Source organism: Megachile rotundata, chromosome 11 (genome assembly GCF_050947335.1).
Source record: "Megachile rotundata isolate GNS110a chromosome 11, iyMegRotu1, whole genome shotgun sequence".
NCBI classification, from domain to species: domain Eukaryota; kingdom Metazoa; phylum Arthropoda; class Insecta; order Hymenoptera; family Megachilidae; genus Megachile; species Megachile rotundata.
This window is the reverse complement of record NC_134993.1, coordinates 15,961,311-15,981,781: the sequence shown is the minus strand read 5'-3', so window position 1 is coordinate 15,981,781 and position 20,471 is coordinate 15,961,311. Positions and strand designations below refer to the sequence as shown.

The 20,471-nt window shown below is 38.1% G+C and overlaps 1 protein-coding gene across 2 annotated transcripts in view; it reads right to left on the bottom strand.

Annotated features, from left to right (window-relative positions):
* Positions 1 to 20,471, bottom strand: part of SK (small conductance calcium-activated potassium channel) — a 152,524-nt gene that overhangs the window by 84,073 nt on the left and 47,980 nt on the right. The window contains exon 4 of one of the 2 annotated variants that reach the window (XM_076537277.1): positions 9,470 to 9,691. The exons of the other annotated variant lie outside the window; for it this stretch is intronic. Within the exon in view, the coding sequence (XP_076393392.1) occupies positions 9,470 to 9,691 (222 nt within the window). The remainder of the gene's footprint in view (positions 1 to 9,469; positions 9,692 to 20,471) is intronic. 2 annotated transcript variants of the gene reach the window in all.

Here is a 20,471-nt window from a genome sequence, read left to right as displayed (position 1 = left end):
TGGTCTCAATCTACTTGTCTGACCACTCACTGTTCCTATTCTACTTGTCTGACCACTCAGTGTATCTTCATATTTGTCTGATTATGTATCTCCACATTTTTCAGGTACAATCTCAATCTACTTGTCTGACCACTGATCGTCCTTATTCTACTTGTCTGGCCACTCAGTGTATCTTCACATTTATTTGATCATGTATCTCCACATTTCTCAGGTACAGTCTCGATCTACTTGTCTGACCACTCATCGTCCCTATTCTACTTGTCTGACCACTCAGTGTATCTTCACATTTATTTGTCCATGTATCTCCACATTTTTCAGGTACAGTCTCAATCTACTTGTCTGACCACTCCGTGTATCTTCACATTTATTTGATCATGTATCTCCACATTTTTCAGGTACAGTCTCAATCTACTTGTCTGATCAGTTTCCTTACCAGTTTCCTTTAGTAGCAATTTTATTTCTACCTCGTTCATTTCAATCTCTCTGATCCGGCACAAATGAAATACCGTACTCCGATTGCAAATACAATGGGTCCATAACGAAAGAAGCCAAATTCGAGATGTTGCGGTCGGGTTCACCGGGTTTCCTTGTTAGTCAACGAAAAGAAATTGATTTCCTTGAAAGCCGCGGGCCATCGAAGGAGCCCGGCGTTCGTGGAGCGCGGAATGGAAAAACTTTTTTAATAGAGCAACTTCGTCGACTCAGCTACGTACAAAAGCTGGATCGGGTAAATTGTTAGGGATTATAACGACACGTGAAGATGTTTCGAAAGTTTCCCGCGAACCAGTTAATACGTGCCGCATTTTAACGAACCGCGTCTGCCGAATATATTCTAGTGGTACGTATCAACGATTAACGAGACGGCTCTATTTTTCTCGTTAGATATTCACTTAGTGACTTGGTATGTTTTTATTTATTTAATCTAAGAAAGACATAAACAATTTGATACACGAGATAATTCCAGTGACTAATTTCGTTTGACTATTTTCTCGTGTCTCATTCTACTTGTCTGACCACCTTCATTCCACGTTTGTCCAGCAACTATTTTACAGCGTGATCATATATTACAATAATTCCACTCCCCGTAACATTATTAACCCGAAACTTTCTAACGGACTAAAACGAAGGTTTAATTCCAGTTGAATCCGAGATACCCAGTTTCGGGAGATGGAAATACAGGAACTTGTTAAAAAGAGAAATTAAAATTCTCGGAATTTTTCAATTTCAACGCGAAAACTTAATTAAAAGAATATTCAAGCCACAGTTGCAATATCATCCGGTATCTCATTCGGAATATGGATTCGATCCGGTAAGAAAATACCAGCACTTCCAGGCGTTCCATCAAGAACCGAGAAACGTCGATTCCGTGATGACAATTATGCAGATACGTATGAGATTTTCGCGGGGCCCAGGCGGAATCAATCTTACTGAATAATTTCCAGCAAAATGGTCGCGTTTCGATTATACTCCGTCCGGGGTGGTGAACTGGCGTAATCGCGATCCCCTCCATCGATTTCGCCGTTGAATATTTCACGCTGGGTATGCCAGCCACTTTGTTGAATTCTCATCGATCAGCTCGCCTAGCTGGTATTAAAAGGAAATACGGAACACGACTTTAAGACACATCCACTTAATAATTCAACAACCGACCCCTTCCACTCTGATAAATCGTTCGCCTTCTGCGATTCAACCTTGTTCGTCATTTTCGGTCTTCGATTATACATTGTCAATTGGAAGTGCCGTTCAATCCGATTTCAAGAATCTTTAACCTCTTCCCATGATGAGTCTCACTCGTGACGCACTTACAGCTCAAATGTGACAAACCTTACTCAAATTTTGAATACTCTTCAACTTCAAATTTAGGTCCAACTGTAAGTTGCATTATCAAGGACCCCTCAATATAAAATACTCACACTTTAATTTTCTTTGTTCGCTTTTAATGTTATAGCCCTGAGTTAGTTTTGACTGACGCATCTGATAAATAAATGGCACGGGAAGGGGTTAAGAAATTCTTCTAAGATGATTCAACTAATTTTGTGTTATCAAGTACCTCTGAATATAAAATACTCACATTTTCATTTTCTTTGTTCGTTTTAATGTTACAGCCCTTAATAGTTAGTCTTGACTGACGCATCTGATAAATAAATGACACGGGAAGGGGTTAAGAAATTCTTCTAAGATGATTCAACTAATTTTGTGTTATCAAGTACCTCTGAATATAAAATACTCACATTTTCATTTTCTTTGTTTGTTTTAATGTTACAGCCCTGAATAGTTAGTCTTGACTGACGCATCTGATAAATAAATGACACGGGAAGGAGTTAAGAAATTCTTCTGAGATGATACAACTAATTTAGCATTACTATATTATGTTACGATGGTTCATCTTATTTTTGACTATAATTTCAGTAGATTGTAGGCAACGCAAGAGGCTCTAATTTTGGTTTGACCCGATGAGGCGGATAAGAGTGAACGGTGTCGTTCATGTGAAGACAGTAATGCACGGTGCATTGGATTTGATGAATACTACACGAAATACGACCAGGTCCCATAGATTCTCATTACGCGTTAATGCGGACAGTCCTGTAATTTTCAACACAGTCGTAAAAAGGATCAGCCGACCAGATTAATCAACGCTTGTTCAGACAGTGACAAGGTGCCTCTGAGGCTGTCCGGATGAAGAGATTAAAACCGGACTGCGGTATTTTCGAGAATCAGATTAATTTTATCAACAGTGGCGGAGTATGCACCCACATTTCAAAATTCCTAAAATCTTGAAACTGTAGAATTAAACAATTTGCACAGTTAGCGTAGTAGATAAAAGTGTTTTCTTCGTGAAATAAGAACGTTAAATTGCCCGTTAGAAATACGAGCTGCGCTCTGGCGGGCAACGAGCGCGAGAGATTTATTCGATTCATGGCCGGCTGTTGTATTTTAACTACAAGTGTCGCGTTCGCGTCGGAATGCAAACCGGCAGGGCCACCATTTGCCGGCGTGCATGTAATGGAACCTGACGCCGTGTTCTGTCGTTTCACTGCCCCCATAACCGCGGTATTCGCTGACCAAACACCGACATATTGCGTGTACTTTACGGGATCATCAGGACGTCCGGTGTTAATTTTTAATGTCACTGCTCGCCCTATTTTGCGGAAAATAGGAAGCTCTATTTAGAATAAGCTGTTTCGAGGAATGAGCTGTTTTGCACAGAATATGTTTTGCCAGCAATATAGTTTTGCCAGGATGTTTTTATTGAGATGCTTCTGACAGAGGGCCACTAGATGTCGTTGAAGAACAAGTTTCTCGCTAGTGCTCCAAGTAAAAATCGTCATATGAATCCAAATTACCTTGTAACATTTCTGAACTTCAATTTCCAACACTTGAATGTTCCCAAAGTTTTTTAAAATTCACAGAACTCCAAAATGTTGCAATGCTTTAAAATTGAAGAACCGGAAATTCGGTCAGCTTGAACAGAGTAGGAAAAGAATAGTGATACATCAATCGGGCAGAAAGTATCATGGACGAGCGTCTGAAAATGGAGACTCCATTTCCGTGTCAAGTTGCCGAACGAAATTCCAGCTGATCGAGCGACGATCCGAACGTCTTTTGAACGTTCCTTTATTTGCCAGGACGATTCACGGCCCTCTCTTTATCCCCCATCATTCTTCCTTTCCGCTCGCGCTTGTCCGCCCCATGGTCACTTAAGCTCTTGGAGCATTTTTATTTTTTCGTCGCTGCAGTTACTTCACGATTATTACCTCGGGGAACGATGCCACGACGGCAGAAGCACCGTGAAAACGATTTCTCGAGGCATCGTCCGCCGGAACTCGATGAACTTTATCGAGGACGAACAGAGTTCATCCTCTTTTGGCCGGGAACGTTGCTTCGGGGTGTTGAATTAATTGATTCTCCCCGATCGACTCGATTAGCGATTTAATTTATCGCCTTTCTCTTCGAATTGAGTCGTAAACTTTAGAACGTCTTTTTTATCTTTAGTATCGATAAGCTGTTACAATGAAATTTCCTTCAAACGATTCGATATCGTGTATTCGTCATTGTTTGCAATTTAACGTTTCAACTTCGTTGCAGGTCAACGAATCGATTGCAAATTGCTAGGTAAATTTATAAGGGATCGCGTACAAGACTTCAGAGAGCCAATTGAATTGCAAAGTATGGTTATTTCAATGACCATGCACCGATGCAAGTGTTTATACGATTATTCGTTAATGACTTCATTGTTATCGAGCACGGAGCTAATGAGAGGGTATTGTTTCCGAATTACCCGTAATTCATTCCAGAGATTACGAGGGATATTACAATGGAGCTCGATGATAACATGGACGTAATTAAAAGAGGTTAAGAAAAATTTGCAACTCCTCGAAATAGAAATTTTGTCGATAAATTGTTGTGGGAAATAGTTAGTGAGGATAATAGAGACGCTCGTTATTATCGTTCGTCTGCTCGCATTATTGTTTCGCTGATGATAGAAAGCAGGCCTGACTCTGACACATCGTCTGATATATTACTGGCTGACCGGAAAACACACTATCTACTGTATGGGTAGAAACCCGAGCGCAGTCCCGTGTTTCCTGTGGTTATTAACACGGTACCGTTCTACTGATTATTGCATCGTCACACAATAATCGATCAATGAAATATAAATTACTATCCTAAAAAGTTACTTTTCTTCTCCAATTTATCGAAACCCCAAATCTTCAAATCTCCACATTCGTAAATTTGTAAATTCTACCTTGACTCTTTGAAACTTCAAGACCTCGAAATTATGGAAATTCTAAATTTTAATACAGTAAAATTTCTGCTGATTATTGCATCGTCACACATTAATCGATCAATGAAGTATAAATTGCTAACTTACAAAGTTACTTTTCTTCTCCAATTTATCGAAACCCCAAATCTTCAAATCCCCAAATTTCTAAAATTGCAAATTCTACCTTGACTCTTCGAAACTTCAAGACCTCGAAATTATGGAAATTCTAAATTTTAATACAGTAAAATTTCTGCTGATTATTGCATCGTCACACATTAATCGATCGATGAAGTATTAATTGCTAACCTAAAAAATTACTTTCCTTCTCCAATTTATCGAAACCCCAAATCTTCAAATCCCCAAATTTCTAAAATTGCAAATTCTACTTTGACTCTTAGAAACTTCAAGACCTCGAAATTCTAAATTTTACTGCAGTAAAATTTCCGATATTTTCGCAGCTATTCGCAGTAAAAATAGCAGAAGCGCGGAGCAGATAAAAGTGAAAGATAAACAGAGGGGGTAAGTTTACAGGTTATAATGAGCTGCGGTATATTATCGGCTTCCCTAACGCAGTGCGCGTTTATTGCTAGACGCGCTGCAATTTTGGTAATAGACCGGGAACACAGATTTTATACGGCAATAACTTTAACCGATAGAACCAGATACCTGGAGGGTTGATGCTCCGCAGCGAGTTGCATGTTTGCGGTATATCGCTCAAGAGATTTCGAGCTCATATTTTGACGGCGCATCGAGAGATTACATCTCGGCCACGTTTAATTAAAACGAAAATAAATGGAGTCGAAAAGCAATTTATTTTTCGAGCAAAGATATTCGAAATGCGTATTGAGATACGCAATTATCTCGCCCAGGTAATTTATGTGAACAATACGTGTCGGTAATTGCGAACGCGCGAAATGTTTCCCTCGAAAAATGATCCTGAAACGTGCCTCGGTAGACGTGCTCTGAAATTCTCCTCGGACACCTGTTCAATCACCTGTGATCTAGGAAATCCATTTGATAGTTCTGACGAAAATTAACGATCTGTTAAATTCGGGTGCAATCGTTCAAGTGTTAATTGACAGATAAAAATCCTTTGTGCACGAACTTTGATCAACTTTGATATTTTAATGTCTTCGACTGTCCATGGAATTCGGACTAGCGATTGTGGAGATCGGTAACTCGCCGTTGATTTGTCCTCGTCATTTACGGCCGATGGAGTGCCGCAAACTTTTGTTTGACCGAATTTACAGTTGGTTTGCGAGGAAACCGCTTTGGAGCTCGTTATACTTTTGCTAGCGAATTTTCTTGATAAATGGACGAATTGTTTCAGACTTCTCGGATAAATTTGCTTTTAACTTTGACAATTGTGCTCGGTGAAGCTGGTATTTTATTATTGTTGCAAACTGGGGTCTTTAACCCCTTGCACTATTTTTGACCAATCTCACTGTGACGCACTGGTGACGCATTTCTACGTCGTCATAAATTTTGCTCAAATTTTAAATACACTTTGGAGCTTAATTTACATAGTCATATTTTATTATTGTTGCAAAGTGGGGTCTTTAACTCCTCGCACTATATTGACCAGTCTGGTGACGCACTCGTGACGCACTCGTACTTCGTCATCAATTTAACTCAAATTTTAAATACACTTTGTAGTTTAATTTGCATAGTCATATTTTATTATTGTTGCAAGCTGAAGTCTTTAACTCCTTGCAGTATAATGACCAGTCTGGTGACGCACTGGTGACGCACTCGTACTTCGTCATCAATTTAACTCAAATTTTAAATGCACTTTGGAGTTTAATCTGCATAGTCATATTTTATTATTGTTGCAAAGTGGTGTCTTTAACTCCTTGCAAGTATAATGACCAGTCTGGTGACGCACTCTTGACGCACTCGTACTTCATCATCAATTTAATTCAAATTTTAAATACACTTTAGAGTCAGTCTTTCTTTGCCAGTTTTAATATTGTGACTCTCACCTGCACAGAGGTTAAACGCTTCGCGATATTCGAAAAGTATTTAAACTCGGCTATTATTTTCAGTTAGGAACAGAAAGCCGTATTAAAAAGGCAGAGGGCCCTTCCTCGAAAAACTTCAGCCGGGTAATCCCTCTCGTTATGTCCAGAACTTTACGAGGGTGGAAATAAAAATTGTCGATCGTAAATCCGACGGTCGCGGATGACAAAGTCGGCTGCACAAAGCGCGAGCGGAAGAGGTGACACAAAGGAAGCGTGTTCGAGCAAGCGCGGCATTAAATCTCTCAGTTCCTGCCGTAGCGCTCGAAGAACGCGTTTCGCGATTTTCCTACGTGTAGAAGACATGCTGTTCTGTCTGTAAAACTAATTACGGATCCGCGTGGAACTGGCGCGAGCAAGCGTTTCACGACGGATGTCGAGCGGAAGACGAGACGAACAACAGACTCTTCGCGCGAGTCAAGAATCTATTATTTCTCTGCCTTTTATTTATTCCAACTACTTTTCTATTACCTGTTAACCGTTTCGGGTTTACGAGTGTGTTTCGTCGGGAAATCGTTAAATGTTCGCGAAACTGCTTCACTCGCGGCTAATATCGATATTATTAATGGACGCCGGATGATTAATATACCAGGTCACTCACTCGCAATATTGAAGTTTTAGGTTGATATTGATACGTATTGCTAATTTACGAAATTGCGATTTGGTCATTTGCGAGTTTGATAACTTGACCGATATTAATTTTGCAATATAAGGTCTTATGAAGCAGTTTCACGTACAAAAATCACGCAAGTCGAATAAGTTTCGTGCAAATTTTCAAGTTTAAAATAGTAATACTATTTCAACTATAAATACAATGGAACTCAAATGCGGTGAAACTTTTTGAACGCTCATAATTTAGAAACTGGGAAGCGTGAACAAAGCCCCGGGTGCTTAAAGGTGTGTGTTATTAAAAAAGTTCAAATACCTCATTCCATGTATTTAATCCCCGGCGTTAAATACAAAATTTATAAAGAAAAGGTCCTTTATCATATTATAAATTATTAAAAATAACTACATGAACTACCCTCTTCCGTTTTCAACATGTAAAATATCGGTCTAACCTTCCGCTCGATCCCAGATTTTCATCGATTCCTTTCGATACGAGAATGCAGGTCACTAAGTGTATTGGCGGCAATACTTTCTAGCAGTGGTGGTGAATAGTGAGGTTCTATAGGTCAGTGACGCTAACTACGGGGTCGGACATAAGCACACGTACGCACGATAAAATGCGTCCCGCATTAATATATCGCGAGTACGTCCGTCGGGTGTAAAGATCGAAACGACGTCGTTGCTGAGCGATCGCTAACGAGAAGAAATAAGGTAATAAACGTCGATCCTTCGATTTTCGTCGAAACGAGATCGTAACGTTTAATACCCTATCGCCTTTGATTCTCCTCGTGAAGAGATCGTACGCAAAATTGAACGTTGTTTCTGTCTTATCACGATTCAGTTCTTTCGGAATAGTAATTTAATAGCTCACGGATAGACTTTACGGTTTCAGTAACGAAATCGAGTTTTTCATCCACTCTTCTGGAATTGAGTTTAGCTGCTCTTGCGCTGAATTTTATTTCCACTCGTTTTTATAATTCGGTCGACAGAATAGACACTTGTTTTTAATTAAAAATTGCTTGTAATTTGCTTGGCAAGCTTGAAAATGTAGTAGCGATTAATGTTTACATCCAACACTAAATTTTAACATCGATCAGTAATTCAAGCTAACAATTTCTTTCAATAATTCAATCTATCAATTTCTATCAGTAATTCAATCTAGCAATTTCTATCAATAATTCAATCTAGCAATTCCTATCAATAATTCAATCTAGCAATTCCTATCAGTAATTCAATCTAGCAATTTCTATCAATAATTCAATCTAGCAATTCCTATCAATAATTCAATCTAGCAATTCCTATCAGTAATTCAATCTAACAAATTCTATCAATAATTCAATCTATCAATTTCTTTCAATAATTCAATTTAATAATTTATACCAATAATTCAATCTATCAATTTCTATTAATAAATCAATATAACAATTTCTATCAATAATTCAATATATCAATTTCTTTCAATAATTCAATTTAATAATTTCTATCAATGATTCAACGTAAAAATTTCCATCAATAATTCAATTTAACAATTTCTATAAATAATTCAATTTAACAATTTCTTTCAACAATTCAAATTAACAATTTCTATCAATAATTCAATCTAACAATTTCTATGAATAATTCAATTTAACAATTTCTTTCAACAATTTAATTTAACAATCTCTATCAATAATTCAATCTAGCAATTTCTTCCAATAATTCAATTTAACAATGTTTATCAATAATTCAATCTAACAATTTATCTCAATAATTCAATCTAAAAATTTCTATCAACAATTCAAACTAAAAACTTCTACCAACAATTTCATTTGCACAATTATATAAAATTCGCAGGCTTTCCAACGACGTATAACCAGTCCAAATAAACCAGCGACAACAATTTATTATATTTGCCACTGAAAAATATGCGCAAATTAAAAGCAAAGTGATCGATTAAATGAATCCAGCAGTCCCGTAAAACTATTCCAAAAGAACTGGACAGAGTGTGCGTCAAGGTCCGTGCGCGTGTACGATGCAAAATACAGAATATCGTGTAAGGGTGGTTGAAATCAGGCATATCGTAATTATCAATGCCCACCGTCTTGACGTAGTTGACGGTCTCGGCGGTCGCCTCGGTGAGGGCTCTTCGTAACCGTGATCGTCGGACCTGCGACAGCGTACGTGGGCAGAGAACGACGCCCTGGGCGCCCTGCATACCGGAACCAGACCCAGAACCGGAAACGCCGGGTATCGTGGCCGTGGGCGGTGGAGGTGTCGTCGGCGGCATCGTCGTAGACGACGATTTGCACCACCACGGGAACTGGCGTGTTTTTAGCACGTTGTTATTCCACACTGTACTCTTAGCATACGGGAAACGCGGGGGTGGTTTTACGGGTGCAGTGGTTTCTCACGAGTGATATGGTTGCCTTGAAATCACCGAGTCTTTACCGTCTTCGAATGCCTCATATTTTAAACTACTTACATTGCTACATAATTATTTACCTAGATTGATCCAGGGTTTTTGGTGACACTTCTTTCAATAATTCAATCTATCAATTTCTATCAATGATTCAATTTAACAATTTCTATCAATGATTTAATCTAGCAATTCCTATCAGTAATTCAATTTATCAATTTCTATCAATGATTCAATTTAACAATTTCTTTCAATAATTCAATTTAATAATTTCTATCAATAATTCAATCTATCAATTTCTTTCAGTAATTCAATTTAACAATTTCTGTCAATAATTCAATCTAGCAGTTTCTATCAATAATTCAATCTAGCAATTTCTATCAATAATTCAATCTAACAATTTCTATCGATAATTCAATCTAGCAATTCCTATCAATAATTCAATCTAGCAATTCCTATCAATAAATCAATTTAACAATTTCTATCAATAATTCAATTTAACAATTTCTATCAATAATTCAATCTAGCAATTCCTATCAATAAATCAATTTAACCATTTCTATCAATAATTCAATCTAACAATTTCTATCAATAATTCAATTTAACAATTTCTATCAATAATTCAATTTAACAATTTCTTTCAATAATTCAATTTAATAATTTCTATCAATAATTCAATTTAACAATTTCTATCAATAATTCAATTTAACAATTTCTTTCAATAATTCAATTTAACAATTTCTATCAATAATTCAATCTAACAGTTTCTATCAATAATTCAATTTAACAATTTCTATCAATAATTCAATCTAGCAATTCCTATCAATAAATCAATTTAACAATTTCTTTCAACAATTCAATTTAACAATTTCTATCAATAATTCAATTTAACAATTTCTTTCAACAATTCAATTTAACAATTTCTATCAATAATTCAATGTAACAATTTCTCTCAACAATTTCATTTGAAGATACATACTACAATTATATAAAAGGTGTACATCAAGAGACAATCGAAGACAGTAGTGCTCAGTTTTCCAGTGATTTCGATGTAACCGATTCAGATGAGACGGCACAAGGTTGCAGATAGAAGATACTTTGGAGGAGCAAGCATTGAAAAGTGACTGCAAAATATAATTATGAAGATTCGACGACCATCGATCTCCATAATCGATCACCTTCAAACTTCCTTGATCTATCATCCAAAGTACCGTAATTCTTGTGAATCATAGATGCACAAGGCGATTCGTCAACAGCCAGTTCGAAATTATAGCAAAATATCACGCGAGCACAAAGAGAAGCCTTCGACGAATCGCCTTGAGTTCGCGTGAAAGCCACAGCCAAGACAGCCAGAAGATCACAGAACAAGACCAGGTGATTAAACTATCAGCTGATCGACAAAATAGCCGATCAGATGATGAAATAATTAGTCTCGTTCCAGAATCGTTCCAGTCCCTTTACTCTTCGAGAGAATGAACGGTGTCGTAAGCGATGACACTCGATTCTAGTCATCTAAGCCGAGCACTACGTTCGGCGCAAAACTACCAAAACTAGACTAAAAGGGACGCGGTTCTCGGCTAGAACTAAAGATCACTCGGGCTGAATTTTGGGGCGGAGCCAGGGGAGGGGGAGTGTTGGCGAACAATCGAATGAGAAGCTGCTCGAGGGTGGTTCGCGGTTGTTTTTCCGGGCGTGCAAGGTGGACCCGGTGGGGTTGACCCGCTCTGCCAGCAGTTCGACGATGCAAAAGAACGATGCTAATGGATGACTCGAGCAGATGGCGGCAGATTGATGATCCTAACGCGTTCTACCTCAAGGACAAGCTGTCTAAGCTCTCTAGAGATGGGATCTACGTATTCATAACTTCCGAATCGCCTTCAAATTTTGCAAACCTCCATTCTATTTACCTCGATCCCATTTCTAGCGGACAGAGACAAACACACAGGAAATGGAAACGGAACAAGGAAATAGTATTGGCAAACTGATCTATTTGGTCCAAAATTGAAAATTTGTCAAAAATCTATAGATTAGTAGTTTGCCAACGCTCGAGGATATAAATCTGGGAATCAAAATGGTGTCGTGTGTATCGCTGTTGAACATTCGCTGGTTGACTGGCTGATCGTGGATACCTAACTCTAATCTGGACTAGCCGTTGGACCACGAACTTGATGGATGCTAAGCGGATTGGCCACGGCTAGGGATAGCTTAATCATCGTTGTCGAGAAGCTTTTGCTATTTGCTAGAAGTGTTTCTATCGTTTCGAGCGCGTTCGATCGATGGATTACTAGAGTATCCGGAATTTCGAGATATACATATCAAACCAATCGTGTCAAGTGGAATTTTCACCAAAATTTCAATTCGAGTGGATCAAACACTATAATCACGTGTAATCATGGGGTTTAAATTGCGTTTACTTCTGTTAATTGCTTTCTCTGAGATTTACCTCTACTTGCTCTACAATTGTGACGCATCCTGTCATAAGATAGATCAGACTCATATTTTCATTACAATAAAATTTTTCTAATTACAATCTTCATGATCAAGGTTCTTTTAATTCAGAACATTCCAATTTCAGAATTCCAATAATTCAGAGCTTTCCAATTTTCTTTATTTGTCTTCTAGTTGTAGTAACAATTAGGCATTTGTGCATGACGCACCCTGTGACTCATAAGATAGATCAGACTCATATTTTTATTACAATAAAATTTTTGTTTAATTCTAACTACACTCTTCATAATCAAGGTTCTTTGATTACAGAACATGTCTAACTTTCCAATTTTCTTTATTTGTCTTCAAGTTGTAGTAATAATTAGTCATTTCTGCATGACGCACCTTGTGACTCATAAGATAGATGAGTCTCATATTTTCATTACAATCAAATTCTCCGTTCAATTCTAATTACACTCTTCCTTATCGAGGTTCTTTGAATTCAGAACATGTCTAACTTTCCAATTTTTTTTATTTCTCTTCAAGTTGTAGTAATAAATAGTCATTTCTGCATGACGCACCCTGTGACTCATAAGATAGATTAGACTCATATTTTCATTACAATAAAATTTTTTGTTCAAGTCTAACTACACTCTTCATAATCAAGGTTCTTTGAATACAGAACATGTCTAACTTTCCAATTTTCTTTATTTCTCTTCAAGTTGTAATAATAATTAGTCATTTCTACATGACGCACCCTGTGACTCATAAGACAGATCAAACTCATATTTTCATTACAATAAAATTTTCCGTTCAACACTAATTATAATCTTCACAATCAAGGCTCTTTGAATACAGAACATGTCTAACTTTCCACTTTTCTTTATTTCTCTTCAAGTTATAGTAATAATTAGTCATTTGTGCATGACGCACCTGGCTAGAAAATTGTAGAGGTCTAACAACTGAAGCGGTTTGTATCGAATTAGGTTTATAGTGTTGTCAGTGATGAAACCTGTTTGAGTTCTATTCCGATCGAAAAATCTCGTGTAATCAATTACCGAAGAGAAAACAGGAAACCTTCGTCCAGGAAGGATTCATCAAGTTCGACAAACAGAGGAATAGTTCGTCGAGTTTAATCTCCTAAAGTCAACTGGAAGGTCCCTCTCCCTAGGAAGTGAGATAAGCATCGTTATTTCAGATACGTCAACATGACGAATCGTGAGAAAACGAAAAGAGGGTTCGCACCGTTACTCGAGTGATAAAGGGGATCAAAAAGGTTTCTCCCGCGGCTACGAATCGAGCTTTTTCCCTGACAGTTGACTGCCGATATTCGAGATTACTTCACTTTTTTCCTGGGTCCTGTATAATCGAGGGCAATCGAGCTAACGATTTGTGCGATATCCTCTCTAACGCTATTGAAAACGAAACCCAAATTACGGTCCTTTTCTTTTCACCCTCCTTAATGTTTGGACCCCGAGCTTCGAGCAAAAAGGTTCAAATTTCTTTAGCAAAGAATCGTTTCATAAAGTATACTCAAAGCGTAAGTTTATTTGTGTAGCAAAGCGTCGAAAACACACTAATTCTCGTTAGTCCGAGTGGCCGAGTTCGGAAGAGTGTAAATCTGAGAGTCAAAGTATTTCAGGATGTTTCGTGGGGAAAAGTTTTGCTCGATTCCTAAATATTTCAAACTGATTCCATTCCTGAAAGTGCAATGTGCTGGTAGAAGTTTCGGAACACGTTCTCCGATGATTTCCGTGATAAAACGTGTCGGTTAAATAAGAGGAATTTTTAATAAATTGGAACTTCAAGTAATTAATTTCCTGCAAGTTGAATACATTCACCGATACTTTAACAATTTTTAACCGACTTCGTTCGAATGACTTTTGTGGAGCCTAAAAATATTCACACGGGAGTAATGCAATTCGCGAAGCTAACCAACGAGATCATAAAAATCTGCGAGGCAAAGTACGCCGTACACTTCCATTTTTCCTTCGAACATAAGCACCTGGCAAATTCCATCAACCAGAACATAAAAATCTCTTCTAACCCCTATTCTCTCGAAAAAATCCCGTGCAAGGGTATAAAAATGGCTCGCAAATTAATTATTAACGGCTACAGGGAAATACAATTTCAGCGGCAAGGTTCGATCGAATGTAGTCTTTGTTGGGAACCTTCGATGCTGAATTATTTCACGATGCAAACATCGTTTCGCGGATCACCTCGTATATACGGCACGTGGTTATACTGGGCATGATTATATAACGCAATAAAAACGTGGTTATACTGGGGTTATTCTTTGCACTTTGACGCATGGAATGCAATGAGTAATTCTACGTGAAGGGCGGTAAGGCTTATAGTAATACATGTAGTAATCCAACGCTTAGTAACGCAACGTGTAGTAATCCAACGTGTAACCTAACGCTTAGCAATATAATGCGTAGCAGTTCTACACGTGTCTATCTAACATGTTGTAATCCAGTGTGTAGTATTCAATCACGTAGTACTTCAACGTACAGTAATCAAACGTGTAGTAATCTAACATGTGGTAACTTAATGTGAAGTAATCCAACGCGTGGATTAAAACTAAAAATTTAACGCGCTGTAATACAATGCGTGGTAACCCAATGCTTAGTAATTCAACGTGTAACCTACGGCATAGAAATACAACGCGTAGCAATTCTACACATGTCTATCTAACATGTAATCGAGTACGTAGTATTCAATCGCGTAGTACTTCAGCGTATAGTAATCAAACGTGTGGTAACCTAACGTGTGGTAATTCAATGTGTAGTAATCTAATGCGTGGTAATCCAACGCGTGGTAGTCTAACGCTTGATAATCTAACGCTTGGTAATCCAACGCGTGGTAATCCAACGCGTGGTAGTCTAACGCTTGATAATCTAACGCTTGGTAATCCAACGCGTGGTAGTCTAACGCTTGATAATCTAACGCTTGGTAATCCAACGCGTGGTAATCCAACGCGTGATAGTCTAACGCTTGATAATCTAACGCTTGGTAATCCAACGCGTGGTAGTCTAACGCTTGATAATCTAACACTTGGTAATCCAACGCGTGGTAATCCAACGCGTGGTAGTCTAACGCTTGATAATCTAACGCTTGGTAATCTAACGCTTGATAATCCACCGCGTGGTAATCTAACGCGTGGTAATCCAACGCTTGGTAATCCACCGCGTGGTAATCTAACGCGCTGTAATCCAATGCGTGGTAACTCAACGTGTAGTAATAGAACGCGTGATAATCCAACGGGTAGTAATCCAACGCGTAGTAATCTATCGCCCTGTAATCCAACGCGTAGTAATGGAACGTGTAATATAGCACGTGGCAATATAAGAAATGAGCCATTATCTCAACGACTAGAGACGAATAAAGGTACAAAAAGTTTTGAAAAGGTTCATTCGACAATTGCGAAAATAACCTCTCCGTCACTTTTGATTGTTCCTCATTGACGATTAAACGTCTCCTTCAGTTTTTTGTTCGGCTTTGTTCGCGAGGAATGCCTACCGAGACGCCCGAAGATAAAAGCACCAACTCGTCGGAGTCACCATTTGTTTTTCTCCGATCCCTTTTAATGAGAGACATTCAGCCGGGGAAAGGGAAATTGATATCGACTTCCTCGTCGATCTGTCTCGTCTGCAAATTGCCAATTCTCGCTCGTTACATCTCCGTGGCTGTAAACGGTCGTTTACTCAAACGAACGATGTTGACACGAAACGTATTGTACTTCCACTTTATGCAATAAAATCGTAATTTGTGTATCAAGTGGATTCATTTTTGATACGATGTGTTTGATACCAAATCCTCGTCGCAATATTGTGAATAGATATATGAAGAATTTTAGCAATTTGTTTAATATTTATTTGTGTCTTCTCATATAAATGTATGAGTCAGTGTTGTCTCTTATGAACTCACTGATCTTAAAATTCTAAAAAATGAACTCATTCTGCATATAATCCTAATTCACATACAATCGTTAAACATTAATACATCGTTAACACCAATATGTTAATATTCTAACAATAATATCGACATCGAAAAATCTAGTAACAGACAGCATAAAAGGGGTTGCATCTCAGCAACATCGCACATGTATTAAAAGAAACATCAAGAGTATACATCGATACGTTGTTCATAAAGGGCGTAAACATGTATGTATAAGTGTATGTACATGTGTGGGTTTTCTTTCCGACTCTCGAAACTTGGGAACAATTGGTAAAGTGTTTCAAGGTGTACTTGCGGTCATGGGTCCAGAAGTGGTATTCAAAAGTATGGAAATTGTAACTTTATTAAAACTGGGTTAGAAATATTACTCTTGCATACTGTTTCTCAACTTTAGAAAAATAAAACTCTTCAAACTTTTTAGCATCTTAATCGTCGTGTGCATTAAAAATACATAAAAAAATGTTATCACGAGTGTAAATGTTCGGTTTTCTACAGATTGTCGTCGTTAATGTATTTCATCGGAAAAATCGATCGCAAGAAAAATTCGTCGGAATCTTATCCGCTGGATAAAGTAGTCGCCTTTAAAAATATCCCGATGGATTTCACGAAGACGGAAAAGAAGCTTCCCGATGTGGGGCGTGCTCGAGATCGTCTGCACGCGATAAAAACGTAAAAATCGCTGTCCTTGCTTTTAAAATCCCGGATCCCATCCGCTTCATTTCCCAGGATGCGCTTACACAGACGGGAAACACGTGTAACGTTCCAGATTTACAAGGCACCTGATCGTAATAGCCGCGCCACACGAAAAACCGACCAGACCCCGACCCGACTCGACATTTTTCCACTTTCACGCACCGAAACTTCCACGATCTCGTGACGACGTACGATTCAACTTGGTTATTTAACGCCAAGATTCGAGAAACGGAGACGCGATCGAAACTTTCACGATCGAGTTATTGTTCTGCGAAACTTTGGAGAACAAAAACCGTAACAAACTTTTATAAACTTTCTTTTATGATTTCCTACGGAGCTTTGTTCTTCTTCTCAATTTTTATTTCAACAATTGGAAAAAATGCTCAAACATAAACGCTCTGTATTAACAAATAGTATTAACTATGTAGTAATTGTTATTAATTTTCGATCAAATTTTTCGTAGTTGATAGAGCGTATCAGTAGTTTAACATCAAGATGTATAATTGTGTTGAAAAAATAGAGACGAAGTAGTTTTTAACTTTTCATATAAATAAATAGTATTAACAATACAGTAATTGTTATTAATTTTCGATCAAATTTTTCGTAGTTGATAGAACGTATCAGTAGTGTAATATCAAGATGTATAAATATGTTGAAAAAATAGGAACGAAGTAGATTATACGAATAAAACAGTTTTAAGTAGAACAGGTCAGCCATAGGTCAGCCCAGACTAAAAAGATTATTTTCTTCGATAATCAAAATATCCTAAATAATGTACACCGAGATATAATTAGTAAAGGACGTGTTATCAATCTCGAATGAATTACAAGATGAAACCTATTCGTTTCAATTTGCAGCAATATTAATGAACACAAACCAGGTTCTCGATAATTTAATAACAACGTAATAATTAGTATTGTCTGATATTAATTTGCATTTGATATATCGATAGCGTAAAATTGTTCAATGGGAAAATACATAGACATGATTTCGACATTTTAAGTGGAACAGGTCAGCCATAAGTCAGTCGACACTACAAAACCGATAATAGAATAATCAAAATTCCTGACTTAGTACGATTGCTGAAAATGACCTTATTTTCCAAAAGCAATTTCTAACAACTTTTTATAGACTTAATTAGTCTACAAGATATTTTTTGTATTCTCTAGAAGTTACTTAAATTTTTGAGAAAACTCCAGGAAGAATCTTAAGTAGAACAGGTCAGTCATAAGTCAAAAACCCGATAATCGAAAAGTCAAAATGAATTCCTGACTTAATACGATCGCCAAAAATGTCCTTATTTTCCAAAGGCACTTTCTAACCTTCTATCGATTTAATTAATCTACCAGCTATTTTTGATATTCTCCAAATTCCAAATTACTTAAACTCTAGGAAGAACCTTAAGTAGAACAGGTCAGTCATAAGTGAAGGCACCCGAGAGTAAACTCTAAACTAGCTATAAAAAATATGTCGAAAAATATAAAGACAGCACTGTCAATCTGTCTCAATATAAAACAGAAGTAGCAGGTTGGTTCGAGCCACTCTTTTTCGACCAGAAAAAAGAAGCGGAAGAAGAGAGCCATTCGTTGCAGGAAGGGAGCGGAAAAAAGGGTCCCAATTACCCCTCGTGTCACGGCTGCACGTCGCGAACCTTGATACCATGCACGACATGTCGGAGCATGATTATAATCCGTTGGCTTCCGGCCAAAATCGCGTACAAAGCACAGAGCCCCTCTCGCGTCCCTTCGGGCATCTATACGGGATACGAGGAGGTTTCGTCGCGCCAAGGAGAGATAATTAAACTAACAATGTCGAGATCTCACTTGCTCGCTGCTTCCTGCCTAGCCTCTCTCTTCGCTTCTTTCGCCTCGCGCCACTTCGCCCCTTTTTTCTCCCTTCCTTTTTGCCCCGGATCTCGTTTAATGACGACGCGAGATCCGTTTCGTGCTCGTCAAGGATCCCCACTCGGGAATAAGCAAATTACCCCTCCTTTTATTTCGGGGTTGTGCAAGCCCCGCCTTGCAATTTTTTATTTTCTTAAATAATATTCGAATTCGGTTATTTAGAAAGTAAGACTGTTACAGAAAATATCAATTACAAAATTAAATTGTAAATCCCATTGAAACCGAGTTGAGGACTCCATCGAATTAAGTTACGCATTCGCGTATCTCGATAATTGATTCGACCCAGTAATTAGTCTCGTTAATTGCACCGTGATTAAATCCTATACTAAAGTTCTGTGATCGATCACTCGTGCAATTCTCTACGAAACTCGTGTGTCTGCGATCTCTAGGTGCACATTCCCGTGAGGGTTACTCCTCCAGAAGCGAATCATTCCACACCGGTGCCATCTACAACGGGGAACGTTACTAGAAGTATTGTCTGATAAGCTTCTTATCGTAGGGGTCTGTTTGACCTTCGTCGGTCGGTATCGGACTATTCTCAAGGGTAGCTCCTAACTGATGCTGCAACCCCTTGTTAGGTGGCAGCACTGTGTACTTCGACAGCCTTGCGAAATTTAAAAGCTCCTCGATATGCTACTCTGATGTTAACCCGTCAGAAAATTTTATTTTTCAAACTGTTCAGCGTTTTGCACATTCCTAATTGAATTGTACTTTGGTACTTTTGCAATTCTTTTCAGAATTTCAATTGATTAGAGCCCATGCTTAAACACAAAGTCCAATGCACCTAACAGCAACCAAAAATTTCAACACTTCAAGACCTAAACCTTCGGAACTAAAAAACGCTAAATGACACCAAGTTCCTATTTTCCACGATCAATATGCAATAACGGGATCCCGAATCCCATGAACTCGATGACACGAAAAGTGTATCGGAAAGGTGGAACCGAAAGGAAAGGGAAGACAGCTCGAGGAACGCGTGCCAAGCAGACAACCAAAAATTCCGGTGAAGCTGCTGCTCCGACCGGATGTTCAAACACGGAAGGATAACACGGAATGCCGAGTGGGTGCTGATACGAAACGTGCTCTGGATCGTGGAACATCGATCGCGTAAATCATCGACGGTACAAGCAACATAGACACAGTTCCTAACATTGATTTCCTCGAAATTGTACACGCGAACCTGGACGCTGTTTGATTCTTTTGGTTAATCTCTTGCGGTATGACGCACTGTGACGCACTCGTAGTTTAGGAGCGATTTCACTGGAATTTTGAATACGCTGATTTGGAGTTCAATTATAATTTTAACTTTCTTTATCTACGTTAATATTGTAGTGATTCACAAGGGTGATGTGACAAATCATAGTGCAAGGGGTCAATACAGTTTTGTTCGAGAAATATGTACAGATATTATAGGGAAATTTGGCAAGTCTTGAGCAGCTTCAAATTATGTACATGCACAGTATAATTAGTACAGTTTTGTTCAAGGAATATGTACAGACATTTGGCTAGTCTTGAGCTGCTTCAAATTATGTACAGTATGATTAGAAATGTAGTAACACTTTGATGAATCTAAACTTCGCTATGTACAAATAAGAATACATGGAGGTTTTCATGTAGATCGGAATGTAACCCATTTGCACGACATTCGATGCATTAACCCCTCGCTTACAAGTGATTAATAGCTCCGACAGCAATTAAAA